At 38.6% G+C, this 27,317-nt stretch overlaps 4 protein-coding genes across 5 annotated transcripts; 3 read left to right on the top strand and 1 right to left on the bottom strand.

The window, feature by feature from the left end:
- Window positions 1-410: 410 nt before the first annotated feature.
- On the top strand, window positions 411-6,021 carry LOC103714054 (endoglucanase 24-like). The gene is made up of 6 exons (XM_008801185.4): window positions 411-1,135; window positions 1,305-1,588; window positions 2,776-3,213; window positions 3,605-3,752; window positions 5,196-5,362; window positions 5,638-6,021. Exons 1-6 carry the CDS (start codon window positions 928-930, stop codon window positions 5,965-5,967), a joined length of 1,575 nt encoding a protein of 524 aa, XP_008799407.1. The 5' UTR covers window positions 411-927; the 3' UTR covers window positions 5,968-6,021.
- A 1,793-nt stretch (window positions 6,022-7,814) lies between these two features.
- On the top strand, window positions 7,815-14,016 carry LOC103714052 (putative HVA22-like protein g). Of its 2 annotated transcripts, none has more exons than XM_039115472.1 (7): window positions 7,815-8,066; window positions 8,624-8,716; window positions 8,854-8,952; window positions 9,040-9,096; window positions 9,223-9,286; window positions 9,368-9,580; window positions 13,448-14,016. In XM_039115472.1, the coding sequence occupies exons 2-7, from the start codon at window positions 8,685-8,687 to the stop codon at window positions 13,820-13,822; spliced, it is 840 nt and encodes a 279-aa protein (XP_038971400.1). In that variant the 5' UTR covers window positions 7,815-8,066; window positions 8,624-8,684; the 3' UTR covers window positions 13,823-14,016. The 2 variants fall into 2 exon arrangements, with proteins under 2 accessions (XP_038971400.1, XP_008799405.2); XM_008801183.3 differs by having other exon boundaries at window positions 7,817-8,066; window positions 13,445-14,016.
- Window positions 13,999-14,758, bottom strand: LOC103714053. Its single transcript, XM_008801184.4, has one exon. It carries the CDS (start codon window positions 14,628-14,630, stop codon window positions 14,091-14,093), a length of 540 nt encoding a protein of 179 aa, XP_008799406.1. The 5' UTR covers window positions 14,631-14,758; the 3' UTR covers window positions 13,999-14,090.
- Window positions 14,759-16,698: 1,940 nt separating this feature from the next.
- Window positions 16,699-26,591, top strand: LOC103714049 (novel plant SNARE 11-like). The gene is made up of 10 exons (XM_008801182.3): window positions 16,699-17,215; window positions 17,771-17,863; window positions 18,610-18,703; window positions 18,808-18,845; window positions 21,669-21,763; window positions 23,647-23,726; window positions 24,862-24,918; window positions 25,033-25,125; window positions 25,218-25,292; window positions 26,252-26,591. The coding sequence occupies exons 1-10, from the start codon at window positions 17,142-17,144 to the stop codon at window positions 26,342-26,344; spliced, it is 792 nt and encodes a 263-aa protein (XP_008799404.2). The 5' UTR covers window positions 16,699-17,141; the 3' UTR covers window positions 26,345-26,591.
- The last annotated feature ends 726 nt before the right edge of the window (window positions 26,592-27,317 follow it).

Raw genomic sequence — 27,317 nt, 5'->3', positions numbered from 1 at the left:
AACTACTTTGGACCCCAACTGTGATACCAATACAACGTCTTTGTTTTTGAACCAAATCCCCACCGTTTCTTCACACCAAACCCCGATAATTCGACCAATCAATTTCTGCCACAGCGATTTACGTTTGGGTTTGGTACGTTAGCTGTGCCTTGTAGCATTATTATAATCGTAGGGCTTCCGAGTCACACAGGAAAACGATCAGTATAGTACCATGCAGCAAATACCATATGCCACAAACTGTTTTCTTACACGGGACCATATTTTATTGGGCCCCACTTATTTTCTGGACTCTGATTCGATAATAATACTGTCTGCTGTCCTAAAAAGAATAGCTGATACGAGCCCAGCCAGTTGAGCGGGACGCGTCACGTGCAGCCATTTCTTAAATATCTCCTGAGTCGAGGGCTTTTTTTGCGCTACGAACAGCGAATCTCCGAACCAGTACGGTGAGGGCGAGCTGTCCCGCCTTTAGAAAGAACGCTCTGTTTTGTTTCTTCCCCCTCGCCAGATCTGAACCCTAGCAAGCCCTCGTTCGTCTTCTCCGATCGAGATCTCAAAAAACCCTTGGAATCCTATCCTCCGAGCTCGAATTCGATCTACCAAGCTCGAGCGATCTCCTCGGAGTTCCACTTCGTCCGGTCCTCCCACCCCCCAATGCCGGCGTGATCTGCACCCTAGAATTCCTCGGTTGCTTCTCGTTCTTCTACCAAGATCTAGTTTGTTTTCTTTTTTCTTTTTTTGCTTGCTTCCTATCGATTCAAGGCGTTCGGTGGAGAGCTCCGTGTAAACTAAGATCTTGGTCCGTCTGGAGGGATTCTAGAAGATCCAGCAGCTCTAGCATTCCTTTCTCTGAAGATCTGTAGTTAACGTGGTGAGGATTTTGCTGGGTTCTTTGTGGTTGGCTTCGAGGCATCTCCAGATCCGCGAATGGGAGCGTCGAAGTACACCAAGGGGTGCACTGGGTGGCTGATCGTGCTTGTCGTCGCGGCTCTCGTGGTCACCGCGGCGGTGGTCGCCATTAGGAAGAAGACCCACCACGCGGAGGTGCTTCCCGTTCCCGGGCCGCCGGGGGCCATCACTCAGAAATATGCCGAAGCTCTCTCCGTAGCTCTGCAGTTCTTTCAAGTACAAAAATGTACCTTTCCTTCTGTCTCTGATCCCCTGCGTCTTTCCTAAAATTTAATGCGAGATCTCGTTTGTGATTCATTTTTTGTTTTTCTGAGCTACACCAGTGATTTCCCCCAGAAATTTCCGTCTTTTCGTCACATATGAAGAAATTGAATGGTGTTTGTAATTGTCTGCAGCGGGTAAGCTGGTTAATAACAAGATCACTTGGAGAGGGGATTCCGCTTTGGATGATGGGAAAGAAGAGGGGGTGGACCTGTCAAAAGGGATGTATGATGCTGGCGATCACATGAAGTTTGGTTTCCCTATGGCTTTCACAGCGACGGTGTTGTCGTGGTCGATTCTTGAGTATGGAGATCAAATGAAAGCAGCGAAGCACTTGAATCCAGCTCTAGATGCTCTGCAGTGGATCACGGATTATTTGATAAATGCCCATCCTTCTGATGATGTCCTTATTGTGCAGGTAAACTTGAACCTGAGTTCTCTAGCATTTGCTGATTCTGTAGTGCTTTAGCTATAAAATCCATATGGTTTAACGGAACCACTCTTCTCATGATGAAAGAAACCTACAGTGGAAACTTTATAGATATTTTTGATCTTTCAGCATATATTAGTTTGCGAACCCTGGTATTAGTTGTTTCATTGAGCTGCTTCTGTTGTGGATGAGTTTCAAGAGATGCCCTTGCATTTATTTAACCTTTTATGCCGACTGACCAGATAGTGATGCTTTAGCTCTAAGAAAGTAGGAAAGGACAATTCATATGCTGCGTTCTTCATTGACTGACTTTCTTAATCAATTTAATATTTATTCAGGGATATGTTTCCCCTAGGCTCGATAGAATTGATTCATAATTCAGTTGTAAATAAACAAGTTTTAGTATTTCAACAGTTAAGAAGATAATTAACCATATAACTAAAAATTTCCTTCTTAATGACATTCCCACGAAGTTAGACTTATAAAATATTTTCTATTTAACCATGTCATGACCAATCAGTAGTGTTGCGAGCAAGGTATGTAGTGTTGGTATTGGGATCCATACTAGTTGCTTGGCAATACGGTACACTGCCATGTCGTTCCGCTCTGGACCCGTATCGACACAGCCAGAGCTGGCAAGAGAGGGGGAGGCGGAGAAGAAAAGAGAGGAAGCTCCTGTTTTTGCAGCTAGAGGAGATGGGGCTCCAAAGCCCTTCCTCGCTTCTCCTCCCTCCTCTCCCACTCTCTCTCCCCCTCTCACTTCCTCTCTTTCCTTCTCCCTCTCCTCCTCCCCCTCCCTCGCTGGCTTTCTCGAGCCAAGGGTTGGAACCGCCTGTCCGCCCTAATACAGTTTAGGTACGCTTTGAATCAAACAATTTGGGAAGGAACCGCCTTTCATTGTTGCGAGAAAACTTTCTTGTGATATAACTAATAGTTTTTCTTCTTCCTTCTATTTTTTTGGTTGCATGCATCTAATGATAGCTTTTTCAGTAAAAATTTTAAACAACCACTTTGCTTTATTGCTTTATTATACAGATAGTTACAGTCAATAACTCTTAATCTGCTGCTCATATTTGTCTCTTTTTCCTAGTAAAATGTTTTTGATAGCCTCTTGTTGCCTCTTGCTTGTAACTCTTATGAACATGTTAGCTGAAACAAGTTCTTCTTATTGGTAGGTGGGTGATCCTGATGTAGATCACAAATGTTGGGACAGGCCAGAAGAAATGACTGAGAAAAGGCCTGTCACAAAAATTAATAAAAAAACTCCAGGAACAGAGGTGGCTGCCGAGACAGCCGCAGCTATGGCTGCAGCTTCCATGGTGTTCAAAACCGTCAATGCCACCTATTCAGATTTGCTTCTTCAGCATGCCCAGAAGCTTTTTACTTTTGCTGATACCTATAGAGGCTCTTACAGTGTCAGCATTCCACAAGTTCAGAAATTCTACAACTCTACAGGTTATCTGGATGAACTCTTGTGGGCAGCTAGTTGGCTTTATCATGCCACGGGAGATCAGACATACCTCAGTTATGTTACTGTTCAAAATGGAAATGCTTTTGCTGACTGGGGAAGACCAACATGGTTCAGCTGGGATGACAAACGTGCAGGAACACAGGTAAATATATCTGTAGCCTCAAGTGAAGGGCGCTGCCACCATCGGTTCATATCTTTATGTTAATCATTTAAAGTTATCTTGTTGTCCTTTTGGTCTTTTTTGTTGCATCCATATAGGAGAGTTTAGATCTTCTTCATATTGCTAATCAGAGACGCAACCTATCTAATTACCTTCTATTAAGAAAAGTGAACTATGACATGCCATTTGTACTTCACCTACATAATGTTATGGAAAGTGTTATCCTCTGAACTCATATAGAACACTAATGCAACTTATGGGAATCTTGACAACCTTATAATAATGAGTTGATTGTTACGTTAGTATGAGTTGTTCATCCATGAAGATTTAACAATTCTGATCTTGTCTAAAGTTAATTCAAATCTTTCTGCAGGTTCTTTTGTCCAGAGTGCATTTCTTTGGTTCAAAAGAATCCTCAAATGCAGAGCAAAAGGGTCTCCAGATGTACAGGAAAACAGCCGAAGCGGTCATGTGTGGCCTTTTACCAGATTCCCCTACAGCCACTAAAAGTAGAACGGATGGTAGGTTTGAAAGACGTCATTTTTAATGGAACATCATTGACTAACAGGATCATTTATTGTCTTATCTGGTTTTTTAGCTTCTCTGTGTAACCTTTTTATATCAACACATTGTACTTCGCTTTGCTTTCATCAACACTTTATTGATTCAATCCTGCTATGATGATTAAGATAGACCTGGACTTTGTCACTGTAACACACTATGGTCTATGGTTGTTAGATGTGAATATTTCATACACTTTTTTCTAAAAGTTTGTCTTTTTCTGTATTTCTTGACACTCTATCTAAATCCAGAAACTAGTATCAATTGAAGGTCCGAATTTAAAGTTCCTGTGTGCTAGAGTATTATATTTAAGCTACTTGATGGGTTTTATTTCTTGGAATCAATATTTGCAGCATTCTTATGTGGAATTTTTTCACTTGTTTTACTTTTAGAAAAAAATACAAGACTAAAGATACATGCAATTCCTTTTTGCCCTTGTAATTTTGCAAGTAAGACCGCGGGCATGTCTTAACCATGTTTGTCGGGCATTTATCATCATCTAAACAATATTTAGAGTGCAAATAAGCAATATGTTGCGCTTTATCCATTTGATGGCTCAGATCATTTGGTAGGGCTTAATGTGTACTCTCTCTCACACACATATCTTCTTTATTGAACTACATTGTTCCCTGGCGCATGATCCCCGATTGTTACGAACCAATCAACTGCCTAAATTTTCTAGAGTTAAATTAGAAAATCCATGTGTTTTCTCCATTTAATGTCTCGGATCATTTTGTATAGCTACATATAGTAAAGTAGAACTCTTTAACAGTGAATCATCTAACTGAAAATTGGACAAGGGAATAGCCTCTGTAATGTATTTTCCATCAGATGGTTTTGAATCATGTATCATAAATTGTAAATAGAAAAATAAGAACATCCAATTTGATGTTGCAAGCACATGCTTGATGGTTTTCTTATGGGGTAAACATTTGGAGAATCTGAACATTGAGAACATGTCAAATATCGACACCTAGGAAACCATGTCCATGATAGCATGTCCTTTGCCATTCATTATAAAGAAGACCATGCTCTTTGTCAAAACAAGTAATTTTCAATAGCTGTCGTGGTCTTCCGAGGTGTTCGTTTGACTAGACTCTTCAATATAAACCTGCATTGAGTATCAATCATCCCCCAAAAAAGAACCTTCAGTAATTCTATTTCAATCAGTGTGTCACCTTGTCCTTGAGTGATAAGAGTTCAAATACTTCTGTCATTAGATGTACCACAAGCTCGTAATATAATCATGATAAATTCTTACCTGTTCTGTTCAGTCTTTCCCGTCCATAGAATATCCAGTATTGCTAGGATATTCTGTAATAATTCTAATTCATGTATCTGTGCTATTTGTTTATCAATGTAATTACATTATCTACATTACTTAAAATTTCTGATCATTACAGGTGGATTGATATGGATAGACCAGTGGAACTCTCTTCAGCATCCTGTCGCTGCATCATTCCTTGCCGTAGTATATAGTGATTACATGCTGACCTCCAGGACCTCAGAAATGCATTGCAATGGGGAGACGTTTTCACCCTTGGATCTCCGCAAATTTGCCATGGCCCAGGTTATTTTCACTTGCAGCTTTTCTTTTCTTTAGTATGGCCAGCAATACGCTTGCTGATTAAGATCAGCAACTCTGGGAGAGGCTTCTTTTACCCTAGGATATATCTGGGTTACTCATATTTGTCCTAGGAAGTAGGGAGCAAAACCTCAGATGCAGTATGGTTAGGACTTACATCCAACCCTGCTGTGTCTTTGTCTGAAACTATAAAACTCCCAAGGCCTTTGTGTACCAAAATAACTCTAATCTTCTTCGATACTGTCGGCTTTTACTATCAGGCTGATTACATACTGGGTGACAACCCAATGAAGATGAGCTACCTTGTCGGATATGGGAGCAACTATCCACAACAGGTGCATCATAGGGGAGCATCAATTCCAGCGAATGCCAACACTGGCTGCAAGGGGTGGCAGTGGCTTAAGTCACCTAATCCAAATCCAAATGTTGCCACAGGAGCACTTGTGGGTGGACCATTTCAGAACGACTCCTTCATTGACCTCCGAAATAATTCCATGCAGTCTGAGCCCAGCACCTACAGCAGTGCTTCTCTAGTTGGTCTGTTATCTGGCCTGGTCACCACCTCATCCGTTGCTCAATCTTTCACCTGATCCACTGCTCAATCTTTCACCTGATCTGGTGTCCTTCCTGGCTCTGGAGTATATGTGCAATCATGTTGTAATATCATCCAGTGAAATGTATCGTCTCTTCGGGTTATGATGTATTCTTGAGCAGTTGGTTCATATTGTAAGGACCTGCTGCATCCATGGGTCGGTATACTGGCTGCAGAAGCAATATTAGGTGTACATGTAGTCAAGAGTGATTATCATGAACGTTTATGTGTTTATGCCTTTGCCTTGGGAACATCTAAAGCAAGTACAAATGAAATTTCTATTCTTAGTTGGCTATCCATTGGTTGAAGCTCAAATGACATCATGTGTCCTTCCTGTCATGCATCCAACCTGTGTCATGATTCATCATCTAGCTAAATGGCAGGCTAATTAAAGCATTTAATGAACTTTGTCTCCGCTTCCCTTCATATATATATATATATATATATATATATATATATATATATATAAATTTTTCATATATTTTAGTATGTTCACGTTCCATGCATTTGAACTTCTCATCTTACAATTTTCCAGCATTGTGCAACTTTCTAAATCCAACCGTTCATTAACTTGCGATCCCTTCACGAATTTCCTGCAAGAGATGGAAAAGCAAGCCATTGTTGATGGTGTATCATACTTCCTGTATCTCTCTCTCCAAGCAAAGCACCTTGCAAAGCAAATCATGGAAGCATGACTCCGTTCCAACTGACATTATGATTGCGTCCACCCAAAGAAGGTGCATTCAGGACAGTAAGGCAAACATTATCCAAAGTCCTCCAAAGATGGATTTGAATCCCATACATCCTCCATGACAATTCTGGTGACATCTTGATCTCATGGAAGTGTTATATACTTATATCTAGATCATGAAAGGTTTCAACCCATCAGCTCATCAACTCAGAGGGCGTGGTATCCCATCTCTGACCAGCTCAATACATGGTTGCCCATTATCGAGACATATCACTCAATGGGACTGGTCCTAGATCCTTACTCCTTGGTTGGTGGCTCTGTTTCTGGTTCGGTACCACCTTAAAGCTCTATCATGTAATCCAGAAGCAACACATGGGTCCCCCTCCACATGCCTTCCACAAACAAAGGGTCCTTCTCTCTTTTCATGTCCCATTGGCTGTATCCTTTATAGAATTAGATAATATAAAGAGAATTAGAGAGAGGCATATGTCCTTATCTAACTACTATCTTTTTGGGACCGTGGAAGTAGGAGAGGGAATTAATCGTAGCCTTATTTCCACACTCCTGGATCATCATTGATGGGCAGACTTGTTCATCAAATGGACGGAATCTGATCTAATCTCAGAGAGCCCCGTTGTTTCCTTGTCTTGTTATTACCTCATGCCTTTTCGTCCATGCATGCACGTTCACCGGAGGACAAAAAGGTTGACAGGCGTCCGTCCGATCCATACATTCCAATGAGGCCAAGAGGGACTCCACGTAGGATATGGAGCAGATCCAACGGTGCAGGATTTCTGGAATCCAGACCACGAATTAATTGGTGTTTTTGGATGCGGCTCCCAAATCCGGTTGAGAGAGAAGGGTAGACGCTCTCATCACGAAGACTCAGTAGGCTGGCTTCGAAGATGGATTACTTGTAGATAATATATATGTTTTGTAAGGCGAACAGAACAGTAGATTGGGTCGCCTTCTTTATCGTTCAGCACTTCAAAGATTTTTTATGGACATCTACAGAAAATATTTTTTTTTTATTTTTTTTACTTTCTTGTGATTTAGCGGGATGCACTCAACCTAAAGCTATATAAATGGCCGTATTAAAAAAAAAGAAAAAAAAAATACTAGAGAGAGAGAGAGAGAGAGAGAGAGAGAGAGAGAGAGAGAGAGAGAGAGAATTCAAAAGAAAAGGAGAGCTTTGGTGGTTGTGGGCGTCTCCCCTTCCGTTCGTCTGGAGTCTCTCCGGTCTATTTCGGAGGGGATGCGGCGGTTCGAGGTTCCTCGCCAACCGACTCCAAGCCCTCGCTCTATATATATCCCACCGTATCCTGTTCGTTAATATCGGAGGTTTCGGTCACGATCTTTATATCTCGCTCGCTCGTTGCAGGAAACTCTCTTATCATTAGCGAAAGGTCGGAGGAATATAGCAGCATTTTCTCGATTTCTTTCCTTTCTCTAAGTTTTTTTTTGTGATATCTTTTTCTATGTTTAAGAGACGCTTTTATGATCTAATCCGTCTCGGATTTCTTATTCTGCTTCATTTCTTGATTCGCTTGGTTTTTCATATTTTTGATCGTTTCTTTTTGTGTTTTATTTAAGAATGCGGGTAGATTTTGGGATTTACTAGACGTCTTATGTTGAATGTTTCCTTGTTTATTTTTTTTCCCTTTTCCTCGAGAGGGAAATTTTTACGTAGATCCTTGGAGTTGGATTTTCCTGCCCTAGTTCTATGTGGTAGGATTCTGCGATGATTTAACTCCCTTAATTTGTTTTTTTTGTCAAATCTTTTATGCCCTAGATTTTTGAATTTTTTCCGCCTTTTTGGCGACATTGGTGTCAAATGTGTTCAGAATCTTGATTTGTGGATCATAGGCTGCTGCCGCATTCGGCTTCATTGTTGTTAGAAATGTTTTAAGAGGCAATTATGAGTAATTTGATTTTTAAACTTTTTTCCTCTTCATTCGATTAGGTCATTTGATAAAGAGAGATCCTGAGGTACTCCTTCTTTAGTGCATTATACGCAAGCCAAGATGATGGGATCGTTTCTCACCAGAGCTTTTGTGTAAGACATTGCTACGTTTTTTGCATGAATTTTATCGAAATGGGTCTTCGATCAATGTTCTCTTTGGCTATGAGGGCATTATGAAAAATAAAAAAATGTGAATTCTAAACAAAAATTTGCTGCATTGGCATTGACAGGATGATTCTTGGCTATGCCTATCCAGCATATGAATGCTATAAAACTGTGGAATTGAACAAGCCGGAGATCGAGCGGCTGCAATTTTGGTGCCAGTACTGGTAAGTTCCTCTTCATGCTTGTTGGAATTGAGGCTCGATTGACATGTATTTGGCTAAAAGAATATATTTTATTTTGATTTCTTGTAGGATTTTGGTTGCGGCAATGACAGTCTTCGAGAGAGTTGGAGATACTTTCATTTCATGGTAGACAAGAATTGTTTTATTATTATTTATGAAGAAAATCTTGTAATATGAGTTTATTTTACCTGCATACACCGGATTCCCTGTTTTCGTGATTTTTGATGGGTGTCTTATCTTGCTTTGGTGAAGGTTGCCATTGTACAGCGAAGCAAAGTTGGCATTCTTTGTGTATCTCTGGTATCCTAAAACAAAGGTATGGCATTGACACCCCATGGGGTTTATCAGATGCTATTCTTTATCCTATTATCTATTCTGATTAGTTTGAGTTGGACAGGGCACTACATATGTGTATGATACGTTCGTTCGGCCATATGTGGCGAAGCATGAGACCGAGATTGATCGTAATTTGCTTGAATTGAGAACAAGAGCTGGTAACATTTTGGTGATTTATTGGCAGAAGGCTTGGAGCTGTGGCCAAACAAGGTTTTTTGAAATTTTGCACTTTGTTGCCTCACAATCACAGGCACCAAGAACTCGACCTGTTCAGGTATCCACTGACAAGGAGAAATAGATCATGAGTTCTGTTATTATTTACGTATACTGCCAGTTTTGTCCTACGCCCTCACCACAAGGAGAAACAGATCAGGAGTTTCATCATGTAAAGTTGATAGTCACTACGCCCTCACCACAAATCCATCAAAAAATGATCAAGGTCATATATGAGGTGTACCATGCAACCCCCCTCACTCTATGGGTTCCACATAGAAAACTGTACACTAAAAGCTGGTGGGCTATGTTATACATATCACTATATGAGTTTGTTTACGATTTTTTTAGTATATGGAAGTTGTGGTAGCAAACCGCTAAATCTTGCACTGATACAAGAGATAACCCTAGACCTGCTTTCACTATTTTGCGTGGTTTTCCATCATTCCTAGAGAAGAGAGACATAAGCATTACCAAGGCATCAGTTTGGCAGCAATGATGCAACTCTAAAATTCCTTTAGGGGTAAGTGAGGAATGAGAAAACATGGCATCAAAGAAAGTTACTGCTGAATGTTATGCAGTTCTGAGAGATGATTAGAGTCAATCATGGCCATAAGCTATTACATTGAAATTGGTTTCACAAGCATATTCAAGATATCATGAGGTGATACCAAATTTAATGATTTCCAAAAACGAAGTTGAACTGACTTGTCAAATGAAATATTAAATTGATCAGCTATTACTAGTTATTGGACAAGTTTGTAGTGGCATGGGGCAAAATTGAAGGTGTGAGATAGAAATAAAAAAAAAAGCACTAGCAACTAAGGTTACCCTTATGAATTACTGGTGAATGAGAGGGTGCTGATCTCAAATAGTTATGGCTAATTGTTTTAAGATTACCTAATTTAAAAATACATCCCAATAATCATTATTGGCTTTGCCAATATTAGGATTATATCGCAATTTTAGAGGGAACTGAATTAAATTGAGTCATGAATCAGATTATAAATCACAAGATTCTTTTTAAGTATTAGAGAAAAGTTGCAAAACAATTTGGATACTAAGAGGCATGCTTAACTTGTAATTTAAATGAATAAGGACATAATAAGTTCACTTCTCAACAACTAAAACTTTCTCCTAAATAAGAAAAGGAGTAAGTAATTTAAGTGAATAATGAGCAAGGAATTGTCATATATGGACATAATAAGTTCATTTTTCAACAACCATAAAGTTATAGGCTAGTATGTATAAGCTTTTGGGTCAATTTGCTTGTTGACATAGTATCATAGCTCAGGTTTATTGGAGGTCATGAATTTGAATCCTCTACATGCTAGTTATTTATTTAACTGACCCTGTTATTATCTTGACTAATTTTAGTTTCGATATGGATCATGGATCTTAAGATCCTGACAACGATTGTCGTTACGAACAACTCTTTGACCTGGTGTTAAGGAACAATTTTCAAGATACGTTATTACGATTTCCACTTAAGTCATGGGAAAGGCATGACTGTTACCCGTTACCCATGAGCAAATGGAATGCTACTTGGAATTTGATGCCGAACAGTATGAGTGAAATTACTTGTTATGTCAATTTAAATTAGTTTGGATGAATTAATGTGTTGTGTTAGATGCATGTATGGAGAATCTTGACTACTACTGTTCTTTTTCCTTTTTCTTTTTTGAAACTTGTATATGATCTGTACTCTCTTGAACATTTTTTTTTCCTTTTCAATTGCACTCATACATGGAGAATCTTGATTGCTACTTTTTTTTTTCCTTTTTCTTTTTTTGAAGCTTGTTTACTATCTCTACTCCCTCGATAATCAATACATTTTTTCTTTTTTGTGCACTTGCATATAAAATCTTCACATTTTTGATAATGGGTGGGGTTTGAAAATAACTCTTCCAAATCCAATGCATGTTTACCTGTTCCAACTCGGATGGCTAAAGTTTCTTCTTTTCCCTGTCCTGCCATATAAGGGATTGTGCTCCATACTCCTATAGTTTACATGTCCAATGAATTTATATGCTTTTCCAGAAACATTCATTAACAATGTTATGAAGGTCTATATTGTCAAGGATGACACCATAATATCCAAATGAAGTCCTTCGAGCAATAGTGTGGTGTTAGATTCTCTTGCAAGGTGTCAACAGTGACAGTTATGCTTGAAACCATTCAAGAGTTTGAATTCTGTGTGGTATCTGTAATATCCAATTCTATCTGGTCTGGCCATCTTTGGAAAAGAATGGTTAGTTTTCCTAGGGAGTATTGTTAATTTCTCATCTGCAATTCCTTTCCTCTACCATTTCTGGTTCTGATTCTACAGTAATAAGGAGATTATTGCATGTGTTGCTGCGGGTTTTTCCTCATCCACAACAATAGCAATTAATGAGCTCTTGATGAATATCATGTTGTAGATCGAATATGCCCCCTTCCAGAAACCTTGGACTGCCAAATAAAGTTTTATTTATATAATATACATACATTCATATATCCAATCCATTGGATATGATCTAATATCTCTAAGGTGCTTACACACCAAAAATTATATGATTTCAAGATCCTTAGCCGACAAATCAAGTGGTCAAAAATTGAATAATTCAACTAACATGAAATAATACATGTTTTTTTGACCACTTGTGATGCATAGTCTGATGGTCTCCAAATACATGATTTTTGGTGGATAAGCAGTTTAGATGTATAGATCATATCCAACGGCTTGAATCATCAATGCAAGACCCTCATCATACACACACACATATATATACATTCATATTTACATACATATACATATATAGAGAGACATATATTTGTATCACATACATACACATGCAGCGTTAATCTTCTTGAACTCAAGACACTTTGAATTTCATGCTGCAGTTTTTCAGCATCCAATTCACCTCTGTTTGAACCCATTGTTGCAGTAACATATCATGCACTATTTTCACATACATTTTGTGGATAAAGCATTGATACAAAGCCATCCTCTCCCATCCTATGTTAAAGATCAATGCATTCATAAGTTGTCGACTGTCCTACACCATGCTTCCACTCTTCATGGGCCACACTTACATGGTCCTCTCTGCTGATCTGCATGCTAATGTCTGTTCTCTTTTGGGTGTCATGACCTTTGGTTAAAAGACCAAATAACTTTTACAAGTTTTCTCTGGGGTGGGGCTTCATGGCTACCTTGTGATCATCTAATTTATTAAGTCATATTATCTTAGCTATGAGTGGAATCCTGCCTTCGCATAAGTGCATCATCAGCTTATGGGGGCTTAATGGCCACCTTGCGAATCTCATTTATTAACTCATATTATCTTAGGTATGAGTGGGATCCCGCCTTCGCATAAGTGCATCATCAGCTCGTTGACCTTGCTCACTGTAGAATCACATATCTCTCATGCCATAATGTGTTTCCCCTTTGAATTTTAACGCCTATATTACTCGCATATCGTGTCGCCATTATTGATAAGAAGAACATGTTTGAATCCATTTGTCAACTGTATTGGATACGCATGGTGTAAAATCACAAAACCAGGATTTTGCTTCGTGTTTGTGGACATGTTATACTTATATAATTCTAAAAAATTTCCAATGTGAATTATCTGAAGAGGGTGAAGACATGTAGGCTTTTTTCTTGTCAAATAAAGTGTCCAGATATTGATGATCCCCGAGATGCCATTTTACTGCAATTCCTTTTCGTATTTCAAGCATCATTTCCTTTCACTTCGATTATTCCAATTATTCCCAATGTTTGGTTCAAGTTGATGCCACTTACATGCCATAACTTCTGATGCCTCTTATCTTAAATTGTTATGATCATTTCATTTTTTTTTTCCTTTTTAATATCAATCAACGTTTGCGAATCTATGTTACGTTCCTGAAACTTGGATATCTTGTTCCATTGATCTTATCGCAGCAGCAGCAGCAATCACAGAAAATCCATCAATCACCTTCGGGAGCTCCTGCTCGCCGACCAGCAGCCTTTCAGCAACCTCAACAGCCAGCTCGAGCACCTCCTAGCCCCAATAAGAACCAGCAGCAAGAACAACCCACAAAGGCCGGTGGCCTTTCCCCGGTCGCCTCTCGAGCCAAGCCACAAGCCTCATCTGCTCCCAGCCCAGCTGTTTCAGGGACTGCCAGCCGTCCGTCTCCAAGTAAAGAAGAACCGATGCTGGTCGACGCAGCCACCTCTACAGCCAAGAAAGACTCGAATCCACCACCACAGGAAACTGCGACGGAGGCAATTCGCATGACCCGTAGCAGATTGAAAAAACGAGCCGCCATCGGTCGTTAGTGTGTGATTGCTTCTACTTTTTTTGTAACATAGTTAAGCTTTTCTGCCCTTTGGTGGTGGAGAGAGAAGAAATGATTTATTAGAAATCTAATTGACTTGAGTGGTATAGGATTTTACCAATTTCATCCATTGTAAATAAATGACCTTGTAAGAGGTGCAGACATACGCAGCATGGATACTAGTATTGATAAGTAGCTGATTGTTATTGATCAAGATGATAACATTGCATTGATACAGAAGATGCTGAAAAGCAGCTTAGCTTGATGGTTTATGATGAGCTTTTGAACATGGTGGATGGAGATATTGGAGGTGAGTCAAGCTGATAGAGGCCGAGCGAGGGACCTACAAAGCGGAAGAGGATCCACCCTCCGATGATGATGAAGATGGAAGCGTAGGCGAACTTATTGAGCCAGAAGAGGAGGCCTTTCTCCCCCGCGTAGAGCTCCAACGCCTTCTCGCCCAGCGTCATGGAGTCCCAATCTTTAGGAGGAGGAGGTGGGGGCTTTTTCATGCTTTGCTGCTGCTCTTGCCTTGCTTGGTTTCTCGACCGCCGCCGGTACTTGATGTTGAGAGTGGTCGGTCTTGATCGAGGCAGTGCTGCAGTGGCTTCAGCTTTCTCTCTGCCGTCATTCGTGTTGGCCTCCCCGTTGTCGGTGCTGGTGGAAGGGCCGGTTGCACGGACGGGGCGAGGTCGGAGACGGACCGGACCGGTGAACAGGAAGGGCTGGGTCTTGAAGGATGGCTTTTTCAGGTGGAAGGACGATTTGGGGCAGAGGGAGGAGGAGGGAGCTACCAAGTTGGCATCCATTTCTCCTCGTCTCTCTCAAATTTGTTCTACGGAACCCTCCTCTTCTATTTTTCTTGGCTGGGCCTGTGGCCTCTGTTATCCGTTATCCTCGGGCAATTTGCTTGTGGTGGGACTGTTTTGTCCTCAGGGTGGCATATTGTCTCTATTGCACCCTCTAATATCTTTCAGCATTGCAGGTGAAGGAATCAGCAAAAATTTAATAATATTTAGCTCCTTAGAGCTTAGAATGATGGCTCTTATTTTATCTAATCTGACTTTTTTTTTTTAATAGTATATCGATAGGTCCAGTACAAATATGATTACGTAATGCATGATATATTTTACAGTTCTAATGGGTGCAGTAGAAGTGACAAATATTTATCTATTATCCAGTTTTTAATTTCGTAGCCCAGTTCTTCTTTATTAATTTTTCTTTGCCCGGCTGGTTAATTGCCATATTTGGGGCCTCGAAAGGTTGAGTACAATCATATTTTTGGAAATCACTTGTCTTTTCTTCAATACTCTCATCCTTTGCCTAGTAGTGGTTGTAATTTGCCCTGAGCTCTTTGGTGCAAGAGGCCAATTAGCCCCTGGGTTTAAGCTTGGCATTGAAGGCCATCCTTCGGCCCTCTTGCCTTCTCTCCCCCTCTGTCATTTGGTTGAAAAAGACGGGAAAGTATGCCAACCTCCTAAGCTGCTGGTGTCACTGTGCATCCATTGCGCATGGGCAGCCTGTTAAATCAAATGTTTTTTTGAGAAGATAGTTAATCTTGACGTTCTTAACTTGATGGTTTTAATTTTCTAATCAAGGCCTAGAATTTAAATCTAATAAATGAACGGGATATCCTAAATAAAAATTTGCTATCACTTTTTAAGATTGTGATCCTCTTGTCATGGCACTTGCTAATGACTTGGAATATATTCCAATGCAAGCCAACAACTCATTCTTGTGACTTAATATGAAGTTCGTAAGGTGTATAGAGTTACATGCTGCAAACCTCTCTTTATCAAGCAAGCCCCATGTCCAGTTAGTTTAGGGCCTAAATATTAAACCTACAACCATGCGTACCTTTACCACCAACCAAGATATCGACGGTATTATTAATCCATTACAACAATAGAATTCTACTAGAACTATTATCAACCACCATAGCGATTACGATGGCTATCATTTGTCCCAATCTTTATCATTCAAAATTGTTGCAATATAATGGAATATTGTTATGGTCACAATGATGCTACAATGGAAACTAATAACTGATTATGGCATAATTGTTGTTCAAAATTATTGTTTACTTTATGAATTTTGTTTTTTTTGGGACAATACAAACCACTTTCCGATAAAATTAACATAAAATTTAAATTTTAAAATATTTTATTTATGGAAGCAATAAAAATGTAAAATAATGAACATTATTCTCTTTATACGATGAACAACATGACTAGATAACTATTAAATGACGACCATTATTTAGATATCCATTATTAAATAATCACAGGAACGTTCAAGAAAGGCCATTCTCTAGAGAGATTCAGGGATGTACAGCCGAGGACCGGCCACTGGTCCATGAGATTCACAGATTGCTGGGAAGTACCACTCCTATCAGGTCTTACACGTCTACAGGGAGAAACGTGGCTGCTGACTGGGTTGTTTTCTTTATAGTCCATCACTCTAGTGGTTTTGTCTGGTTGGACATTAGGTCTGTATCAGAGCCTTTTTGTAACCTTTTGTTTTCTGACTTTGTTGATCGCATCCACATCTGTTATGTGTGAGCTGGCATTGCACCAAAAAAAAAATCACCTTCGCGCCATTCACCATTGGATCATGCACCAGTTGCTTTGAGAGATGTGAACTTCGTGATCCAACGGTGGATTAGTGAGAAGGAAGGTGAATCCTAGCTCGACACCTAAAAAAAATAAAAAAAAAAAGAAAAAAAAAAAGGAAGGAGAGGATGCAGCCCTCATCCCTCCGGAGCACCCATTTGGCTCACCAAACCTAACAGAACCGAATCCGCAACGAGGCCTCGCACCGCAAATTGACGCGACCAAGCGGGCAAATTCGCTTAAAATTTTACAAGAAATCGGACCAAAACGTCCCAGCTGTCCGAAAACCTCCGAAACCGTTTCCAACAAGATCTCCGCAAGAGCACCACATCGATCCCCTCTCTCCTCTCCCCCTTCCGTCCCCTCTCGCGCGCCGGGTCCGGATCTCGACTCGGATCCCGCATTGGGGGTTCCCGGCTTCCGGTTCTGCGATTCCAAGGGAGATCGGGAAGTCTTTGAAGCCTTCGCATTTGGATTTCTAATGGTGGGGACCGTGTGAGGGGATTTGGATCGCCATGGAGTGCTAGGGAATTCAATGTGATGAGCAGCTCGAAGCTGGTCTTTGTGGCCGGATTCGGTGGATGTTAGACATCGTAGCATCGATTTCTGGCCATATTTGTTGGATTTTTGGGGCAGCATTTGTGCTATTGCTTTAGAGGAGTGGTTTTGGGTTGATATTTGAAAGTTTTAATTGTTGGGGAGTTCGAGATGGATTTGTCTGCAATCAGCGAGGAGCTCGCCGAGATCGAGGGGCAGATCAATGACATCTTCCGGGCATTGTCGTAAGAATTCGGAGCTCTTCCCTTCAATTCTGGTTGTTTGATTATGGCAGGACTTGATCGTTGACGATTTAATCTCAGAAGATTAGTTGTAGCAAACAAAAAGAAAAGAGTTTTTTTTTTTTGGAATATCTATCACTAAAATCTCTAGAATGGCTTGGAGTGGCTTCCGCAAAACTCTTTCTCAACCTCGTTTGCGTGAAGCAATGAAAAATTTTTGAAGGATGGGAAAGTAACTGGTGAAATATGAAGCTTCTTATGTATATTATTCAAAATGGGTGTTCTATGTGAATGAGAATGTGGTTGATGAAAGTAATAATCTGCCAATAACCATTCCTTGTGTCGATTATTGGTAAGGGAACAAGATCATAGATATCAATTGTAACATGACAGGTACCATGTTTCTGGAAATGATAATGGGCACCCTAGTTTAATTGGACATTTAGCATTTCGTTAGATATTATTTTGTTTAGCTTACTGTAAAATTAACTTCTAGAGAGTCTCGTGAGAGCCCATTATTATGCGTTGAGTAATTAATGCTTATGCCATTGCTAACAGAAATGGATTTCAGAAATTGGAGAAGATCAAAGACCCAAATCGACGGACTAGACAGTTGGAAGAACTTACTGATAAGATGCGGGAATGCAAGAGGTAAATGTTTATGAATCTCTTCCATGCATTACATAGTTATGCAAAATTTTGAGTTTTTTGCATTTTTTGTTTAATATCTTGTGTTTTGTTAAATAGAAGTTGCCATTATTGAAGTACTTCCTATTTTCTTGATAATTTGGTTGCAGTATAGTTACAGATGTTAGAAACTTTGTAGTTGAATGTGCAAGTCAGAACCCACCAACTACCATTTGTATTACAGATTTGCAGTGCTAGGTGTGAATGTTGAGCTTCAATGGTGGGAATTTACAGTCTGCAGGAAATAATGAAGGCCCTAATTCTATGTAGAGTTCATCAGGAAAGCTAATTATACTGGTGGATTACAACAAAAAGCTTATTTTTTCAGAAAAGTCTACTATTGTGCATGGCTGTGCCGAACATGTATAGCCAGATCATTTTATGTGTCCTCTGGTGTGTGTGTGGCAGCTGATTGTAGGACATGTAAACAGAATATGTTGCCATGTATGGTGTGCTGCTGGTGCAAAGCAGACTACTCATTTGTTAACTTTTAGGTATATAAATTGGGCATCCTACGATGATGAATTTTTAGCGATATTGTTTTCATTGTGGTTTTGTCCAAAACTGATGGTGGCGCTTTTCAAATACTACAGAATACACACAAATGATTATAATTACTGGAAAAAAAAGAGTCCCATTTAGTTATCAATATTTATGCAATTATTAACTTTCTTGCTGATTTTGAATTGTATGCTTTGATGTTTTGCTAGGCTTATCAAAGAATTTGAGAAAATGATGAAGGAAGAGGAGAGCAGAAATACCCATGATGCCAACAAAAAGCTGAATGAAAAGAAACAGTCAATGGTGCTGGGGGCAACTTACTTTCTTTTTTCTAATTTGTGCATTTTTTATTCAAACACTCCCTTACACATTTGTCACCTAACTGAATGGAAGCATGCCTTTTGCAGATTAAAGAACTAAATTCATATGTTGCTCTCAAGAAGCAGTGAGTTTTTATCTCTTGGTGGTGTCTGATATTTACTGTTTTATACGTGCTGGCGCATATCTTGCATTTATGCATGAATTTATTTATGAACTTTCATAGCTCTGTATTTAGTTTCCATTTTATTATTGGATCCCATGCCTTTTCATTGATTGCATCACCTTACTAGGATTAAACTCTGTCAATCTGAAACTTAGAGAGATCAACTTCACCTTCTGTAGATAAGTAAGGAGAACTGAAAGAAAGGGAAAAAAAGTAAGCAGGAGGCGAAGTTGGATTAGGGACCTCAGGTTGTGATTTGTTTTTTAATGAAGAGCCTTATGTTCTCCAAATTATGCTCCGCAATTCACCCCATTTTGATGAAAAAGGCCATGATCTTGATTATTATCTGTCTCTAAGGAGATCTCTTTTATAGAATCTTAGATGAACAAAGAATCTCAAGTATGATATGCTGTACTGGCTGGTACTCGTGCATATCGAACGTACCATAGTGTATCGGTATCAAATTGGTACACAGTATTGGGTGTACCGACACTCTACCAAGATATCACCAGTACGGGGCATGGTACCAAGATGACGGACCGTGGTCTCAAGTTTTATTGGATATGTTGCCATAGAATAGTGGGGAAATGCTAAGGCAGAAACTAGACAATAGAAAAGATAATTCCTACTTTAACCTACAAATGGGATACATGCTGCCTGGGACTTGAGGATTCACCTCAAAAATGGATTCATTCAACCTAAGATGTTGATCCATCTTTACGCAGATTTTCTGCACAGAATCTTGAAATTATTTCAGATTTTAATACAGAAGTTTAGATATAGAACCTTATTCAGCTAACACAAAATTGCAGATATGATCACAATAGTCTTTTCTTCAAGCATTTTGCTTGTCAGGAAGACATGAGGGCAGCATGTATTTAAGTACATAGAAAAATATATAAACTTGTGACTGAAGATCTTAAAGCTTCTAGAGGCTAGATTCTTGCCTGACAAATATAATGTAATTCATGATCTAAAATTAATAACTTTAAAAAAAGATTTGCACATCATTGGGAGGTAAACATTATCCACTAAGTATCTACTTATGCTTAGCAGTCATTAAGAGCTTCTCTTTCTGACATAACCTTGAAATGAAGCTTCATGGATGATGTAGATGAAAAACTCCCTTACACTATCCTGTGTTATCCTCTTTGGATCAACAAAGAGAAAAGGAAATTATCCGAGTGTTCAGCCTATGTAAAGATGCGAAGGGGGGCTATCAAACATGACAAAACATTGATTGATTCATCTAGACTGTACTCTCTCTCTCTCTCTCTCGCATTTGTTGATGACCTATTGTAAGTTTTTTTATTGATCCAAGATATAATCCTTCATTGTGAGATTAATTTAAGGAGTACTATAGCTTTTCCTTTTTAGTAACTGATATGACAATATCATCATTCAATTGAAATTATTTCATATACTTTAAAATTTAAATAATCCTTCCATAAAGACATCCTATTTTTATGCAATTGTCCCTTTCAGACTCGTCTTCAGAGAGAAACTTGTTAGAGTAAATCCAAGTTACTTTGAATTAAGATTGGAGTCCATCTATCATGCTTTTATTGTGCAGTTAATTTATGAAAGGATTTTATTAGTGATTTAATTCACTGGCTATCTATTATTGGCAGAGAAGTAAATCTGAGTCATATTTGTATAGTGTCAAATAGTTGTCATCTAGGTATAAATAGAGTTAAGGAAATTTGAGTAGCGTTCAAAAGTGTATTAGTTATCTTTCTGTATGGTGACTCAAATTTTGCAACTTCAGCGATAATTATTATACAAGGAGTCCTTTTGTGTTCAAATAAAAGTTGTCAGCTACTCTATCATTAGGAGTGACACCTATTAATTATTGTAGAGTCCCCTGTACACTTAATCTTATTATCTATTTAAATTCTGCAAATATTCAATGGACTACCATCTTACCTTTCTTATCATTTCTTTTGGTTTTTTCTTTTCTATTTGATTTTTTTTTCTTTTACTAATCTAGATCAGAGTCGGCGGAACCGTCCCGAACTAGGCGGTTCCGGCCATCCTGAGCCATACCGGTGGTTCACCGGTACAGTTCCGGCAACGGACACGAAATTCGTTATCGGAGCCAGAGAAGGGAAGGAAAGAGAGAGCGAGCGGGGGAGGGAGGGAGAGGGAGAGGGCGGAATGTCGGTGGAGGGCCGACGGAGGCCGGCCGAGGCTGCGGGAAGCGAGGCCGCAACCACTTCACCGCAACAAAATAGGAGGAGCGGCCACGGCCCTCCGCCGGCGTCCCGCCCTCTCCCTCCCTCTCTCCCCCTTCTCTCTCTCTTTCTTCCTCTCTGCGTGCTGTCTCCTCTGTCGATACAAGCCCGGCATGGCCCGTACCGACTCGTGCTGGTAGAGAACTGGTACAGTGCCCGGTACCAGTTCCGCCGGCCTTGATCTGGACCAATGTGTTTAAAGAGAACATATTTGGTTTACCCTAATGATTTGCTGCAAGTTTTCCATCAATCGGAAACATTAAACTCTTTTTAAATACCAAAATATATCATCTCATTTGTGGAATGTCTTTCATTCTTGAACATATCTGTTGGCTTATCAAAATGCAATTTTAGTTTCATCAGCAATTTTTTCTGTTCATTATGCATTGTTGCCTCTTAATATAATTTTACTCTTACCATTGTCATATCCTTTGTGTTACCAGAAAGTTTGGATTTTCAGTTATTATTTTCTTTTCCAATCTACCAACCAAAAAAAACTTGCCCAATTTTGTTAAATTTATTTTAAATACTCTTGTTTGTGGAACCACAGGCATGCAAGTAGTCTTGAAAATAAAAGAATTGATCTCTTTGACGGTCCTGGTGGTGGAGATGGGTTTGGTGATGAAGACGTTATGTTAGCATCAAGTAAGTTCTTATGTTACCTTGGCATAAAATACACATGCAAATATGTAATTACATTTAAGCTACTTAAAATCGAGATGAAAATAAGTTTATACTAGAAAGTGCATGTACTTGTAAACACCTGTAAGTCTTAGTTACTAGGTAGTTACTAAATGAGGTATTATACTTGAATCAGTTTGTGTGCTACTTTTGTTCATGGATTCATTTGAAGATACTTGGTGGTTGCAGCATGCATTCACAGTTTAATATTCCTCATAACATAATAAAGGGCCACAAGAGAGTGATTGGCTAAAAAAATGTGTCGATCTTGTAATTTCTTTTATTGATCTTGTAATTTTTTAATATAGTACAATATAATTTTGTTAAATAGAAACTAGATTTTTAATTGAAAAAGCTACATGCATGTGCTAATTAAAAAATTATTTAATAGCACCTTTCATTTGATTGATTAGATCTGAGTTGTGATTTTTTTTAATCTTTTCATTTTTCAACTCGTTTAATTAAATTTAATAATACTAAGTGTCTTCAAATAAAAGATAAGGCTGCTTGGAGTTTAGATTTTTCACAAACCAAAAACATGTATTAATTTGAATGGGTTCTTATTGTTCCTTTTTGGGATCAAAATGTTGAGAGAAATTGAGAGAATCCAAGTTGCACAAACGTAAAACATAAACACATGAAATCCATCAATTTCTTATTCTCTCTCTCTCTCTATATATTATATACATATAATATATATAACTCTTCCAAATGATTTAAAATAGCAAAAAAAGGGTTTTAGTGGGATTTAGCTTATCCCAAGTTGTTATTTTGAATATTTTATATATCTTGGATTAGAAAGTAGAGACTGGAAAATGGATATATTAGAGGAGCTACTAGAGTGACACCAACAGGGAATAAAGTGATGGAGAATGAATTGAGATGGTGTGGGCATGTACAATGGAGACCCTAGGGTTTTTCTTCTAATAAGAAGAGGTACCTTAATTTTGTTCAAGGAAATAGGAGGAGGAAGACCTAGGTTGACATGGATGGAGGTTGTGATAAAAGATCTAGAAAAAGTCAAAATTATAGCTGAGGTGGACCCTAAATAGGAATCCTTAGCTAATGAGCATCCATAAAGCTCAATGCAGATAATCAAGATAAGGCTTGATGGTTATAACTATGGTATATAGCTTAAATTAGGTGTCAAATTTTCCTCAAATCGAGTCAATTGTGTATTGAAGCTATGTCGACTACTTTTTGAATAAATCAAGTAATCTGGAATTATGGGAATATAATTAGATATTTAGATAGATCAAATCCAGTATTACTGAAGATTGTATGGACCTATATAGCTATATTTCATTGCATTACTACTCCAGTATGGGTTAATAGAGGTTTTTTATGCTAATCAGGTGGTTCTGCAACATGTAACAGAGGCTTTTTATTGCTAATCTGGTGGTTCTACAGCATGCTTCTGAAAATTATAAGTCTCAAGTTATGCCTGTTGAAATCCTAAGGGGAAACTGTCCTATTATTAGCTAGGATATGTTCTGTTTCTGAAACTCCAATTTCTACCTTGTCTAGTTATTGGAGGAAATCATCTAAATCATGACAGTAACAATGAAAAACTTAGATGAATGAGGTTATACTGAACCATTCTAATTAAAGCTACTCAAGAAAAAAGTTTAGTCATCTTTGTTGTATTATTGGGCTCCTTCCTTGCTTTCAAGCCTGCTTTTCTGCAAACATTGATGTCAAAGTCAAGTTTACCTGTCAATTATCAAGTGCTTGTTAAATTAAAAATTTGCTGGGTCTTTTGTAACTTTATGATTTTGTTTTTAAATTTCTTGATTCTAATCTAAGAACTTTAAAGTGATCTCCAATTTCTAATGCAACATGTGCAGCTATGACCAATCAACAGTTAATGGACACGGGACATCGAATGATGGATGAGACAGATCAAGCTATCGAGCGGTCAAAGAAGGTTAGATTTTCCTATAAATTCTAATATGTAAGTGATCAAAAGATTGTAGTTGCAGCCTTTTTCAGGTTTTGTTATGCTACAACTTTAGACATAGTATGGCATATACCAAGCTGCCTGACTTAGTTGCCTAGGCTTATCTATAAAAAGATAGGATTGGTGGAGTCGCAGTCTCTTTCATGTTACACATTTTCTCATCATTTCTAAAATCAAGGTCTACCTCTAAGTTGAAGTGGAAAGAGAAGGTCTAATTTCAGTATCTATAATTTGGCTGATGAAGATGCTAATTGCAAATCAGTTTCTTTCAATATTCTTGTGCCTTCTTTCTGCTGTAAATGGAGAACTGGACAACCTTATTTTAGCTGTTTGATTTTACTGGATAAATTGTTTTGTCTTTCTATTGATAAATATCAATATTGGTATAAATTTGCCTTCATTTCCAAGACATAAGTTTTAGGTTTTCCTCTTCTATTAAGACCCTTTGACCTACCTAGATTATGCTACAAATCCTTTTTCTTCCTCTATATTTTATTATATGATGTAAATTACATCTCCATGAATTCATACAGTATTCTTTAATGGGGTCTTGTCTAACTCTTATATTTGTCTAGTCTAACATATCAATGTTAATAATTTTTATCATTTTATCTTGGGCATGTGAAGTGACATAGAGTGCACTTTTTGGAGCATGCTCATTTTTGTTTAAACACATCCGTTTTAATATCATTCAGACATTTTAGTTTGTTTCTCCATTTTTCTTTGATCAATAAAGTGAAGGGGCTGTAAACTGCCATCTCTGGGTACTGCTAGCTTCCTCCAGCCCGTCGCTACATTAATTCTTTATTTTAGTAGGGGAACTTGTGTTCTTTAATAGCTTCTTACTATCTGGTATCTCTAGAAGATGTGCCTTTTGTATATTTCCTTTATGAGAATGGTGCGAAACCATTGGTCATTTAGAACCTGACTGTCCAGAACATACAATTATCCTGGTACTGTTAAAAATGAAAGTGAGCAGCTCTACAGAGTGCAGAATATATGCACTACCAGTGATGCCTTTTCAGTATTATGGACAGCTCCAATCTTAAGATTCTTCTATTTCCAGATTTAATCGGCAACTTTGTGGTTCTGTGGATTACAGGTTGTGGAAGACACGGTCAATGTTGGTGCAGAGACTGCAGCTGCTCTCCAGGCACAGGTGTGTCCGTCTCTTCCCACATCAGCCTTAAATCCCACTAAATAATTTCTCTTGGTGCTTTCCCGTAAGGCAAAGAATATGGTTAACATTCTTATATCTCCTAAATTTTGTTAGACCGAACAAATGAGTAGGATTGTTAACGAACTGGATTCAATCCATTTTTCAATCAAGAAGGCATCTCAACTGGTGAAGGAAATTGGTAGATCGGTTAGTTTCTCAAAAACTTGGATTTCTTATCTGGTTCTCTAAATCTGTGGTGCCTCTGTCCTCTCATATTCACAACCTTTTTCTTAATTCAGGTTGCGACTGACCGTTGTATAATGGCCATGCTCTTCCTTATAGTGATTGGGGTGGTAGCAATCATTATTGTAAAGGTGAATATTTAGTTGAAAGCTTCTTTTGCTAACTTTCTTTTTTCCTTTTTGTTACGATTTTACTGTTGAACCTGTTGATACATAATATTGCTAAGACAATGCAAATAATTCCTCAATCCATGCAGTGATAAGCCAGTTAAGATTTATGATTGGATTTCATATGCAGGCTGTTCTCACAGCCCAAGCCCAAACCCAGACAATGCTCACAAGGCATTGTCCTCGTGTAACCAGACTTCTTCATATTATGGACCCCTTTTCATGACAGCGTTATGCATGGTGGCCATCCTTGTTCCTGTGGATCTATGGAGCTGACCTTGCTCTTTCATTTCCATTTTAGGCTTCTCTCTCCAAAAGCATCTTACCTTGATGCTGTCCTACCTAATTTATTTATGATGAGATGATGCAGTATTTAATGAATCTTACGAAATAGTTGAAATTTAAACAAGTTCAGTTAATTAAAATGATTGATATTTAATTATATGCACTAGTAATCTTTCTCTTCCCTTAAAATAGATCATAGAATGAATGCTTGTCTTGAAATCAAAGTATTACCTGGCTTCTGCAATTTCCAATTGTTTTGGGGGTCCTGTCATAGTTCCTCAGATGCCATGCTCAAACTCTGTTCAAGCTTAGTCTCTGTGAATGTGATGCCACCACACATGGAAGAAAATGGAACTAAGTTTTGTACTTGGCAAGTATTGTGTACCAACTCCAATCAATTCACTTGGGTTCATTCCAAGTTCTTATATTGAATGATTTTCTGATTGCGTGCACAAAGGTTCCTAAACATTGATGTGCCTCGGAATTTCAGAACTATATTTGTATTGTGGATAATATCGAAACTTAGACTAACTTCATTGTAAACATTGATGTGCTTTGGATCTCCCTGATTGTGTGAACAAAAGTTCTTATTTTTGGAATCATCTTAATTGCCAAATCCTTGTTTTTCAAATGTTCAGCTTGTGAACCCGCATAACAAGGATATTCGCGATATCCCTGGACTTGCACCGCCAGTTAGTCGGAAACTCCTTTGGGATCTAAATGACAGATGAAGTTCTGACTCTTTTCGGTGATCCAATTACTCCAGAAGGCATTTTACCTCCCAAGAAGGCATTTCTGCTAGGCAATGCTGTCACCGAGTATCATACTTGTAATTCATTTCTTATTGTTGGTATCACTGTCACCATTTTTTAATATATATAATCTTACCTTTATTATCACTATGTGACAAAATGATAGTCGGGCACAACGAAATATTCATTTTTATATATAAGGGGAGCATATGATCCTGTTAATTTCCCTTCTGGATGTCCTTTTATTTACCGTCAAATTTTGACAGGGTTTCATTTGAAGGCTTGGTGTTTCTGCTTATAGAGGCCCACATTTGTGTAACATCAATCATTGATGCCCTGTGCTTTATTTTAAATGGAATTCTCTTTCCACTTTCATGGCAGTCATTTTCTGCTTTTATGTGACCAATCACTGGCAATGCATATGATACACAGTTCATTTATCAGATGATTTGGTGCAGCTGAAGATTTGGCAATCAGTTGGCCCAACTACTGAATCATTTTTGTTCATGATGGGAACATTTTTACACTCCAACCTCACCATTGTCTTTTCACATTCTTATGCTGTATATCAGACAGCTGAAATCAGATGGATGGGTTAGTTTAGTTGAAATACATGCATTCAGTCTTCATTCCATATGACTGTTAATTTTAAGAATTACCATCAAATGACAGCATGAAGGGCTGTTGGCTTGGGATCATCATATTAGAAGGGCTCTTCAGATCCCTGAGTTTGGCTACTTTTCAATGTTATTCGGTAATAACTTGATCCTTCAAAGACCCTATGCATTAATTTTTGTATGGTAATAAGTTTAAGAATGGTGTTAAGGGTCTGGCATCAAAGTTCCAGCTAATCAACCGAGCCAACGATGCTCTTCTGCAGAAGTATTTGGAAACCTTTGTACGGCTGGAAAGATTTTAGCTGTCTCAGTGCTTCTTCTAAATCTAGGACCAG

Source organism: Phoenix dactylifera, chromosome 18 (assembly GCF_009389715.1).
Source record: "Phoenix dactylifera cultivar Barhee BC4 chromosome 18, palm_55x_up_171113_PBpolish2nd_filt_p, whole genome shotgun sequence".
In the NCBI taxonomy this organism is placed as follows: Eukaryota; Viridiplantae; Streptophyta; class Magnoliopsida; order Arecales; family Arecaceae; genus Phoenix; species Phoenix dactylifera.
This window is presented reverse-complemented; position numbering and strand designations above follow the sequence as displayed.

Coding starts and splice junctions, on each gene's coding strand:
- LOC103714049 (XM_008801182.3), top strand. CDS start 17,142: ATGGATTTGTCTGCAATCAGCGAGGAGCTCGCCGAGATCGAGGGGCAG. Junction 24,919..25,032: donor CAGCTGCTCTCCAGGCACAG/GTGTGTCCGTCT, acceptor AAATTTTGTTAG/ACCGAACAAATGAGTAGGAT. Junction 25,293..26,251: donor TAGCAATCATTATTGTAAAG/GTGAATATTTAG, acceptor TCAAATGTTCAG/CTTGTGAACCCGCATAACAA.
- LOC103714052 (XM_008801183.3), top strand. CDS start 8,685: ATGATGGGATCGTTTCTCACCAGAGCTTTTGT. Junction 8,953..9,039: donor CAATTTTGGTGCCAGTACTG/GTAAGTTCCTCT, acceptor GATTTCTTGTAG/GATTTTGGTTGCGGCAATGA. Junction 9,097..9,222: donor GGAGATACTTTCATTTCATG/GTAGACAAGAAT, acceptor GCTTTGGTGAAG/GTTGCCATTGTACAGCGAAG.
- LOC103714053 (XM_008801184.4), bottom strand. CDS start 14,630: ATGGATGCCAACTTGGTAGCTCCCTCCTCCTCCCTCTGCCCCAAATCG.
- LOC103714054 (XM_008801185.4), top strand. CDS start 928: ATGGGAGCGTCGAAGTACACCAAGGGGTGCACTGGGTGGCTGATCGTG. Junction 1,136..1,304: donor GTTCTTTCAAGTACAAAAAT/GTACCTTTCCTT, acceptor AATTGTCTGCAG/CGGGTAAGCTGGTTAATAAC. Junction 3,753..5,195: donor CACTAAAAGTAGAACGGATG/GTAGGTTTGAAA, acceptor TGATCATTACAG/GTGGATTGATATGGATAGAC.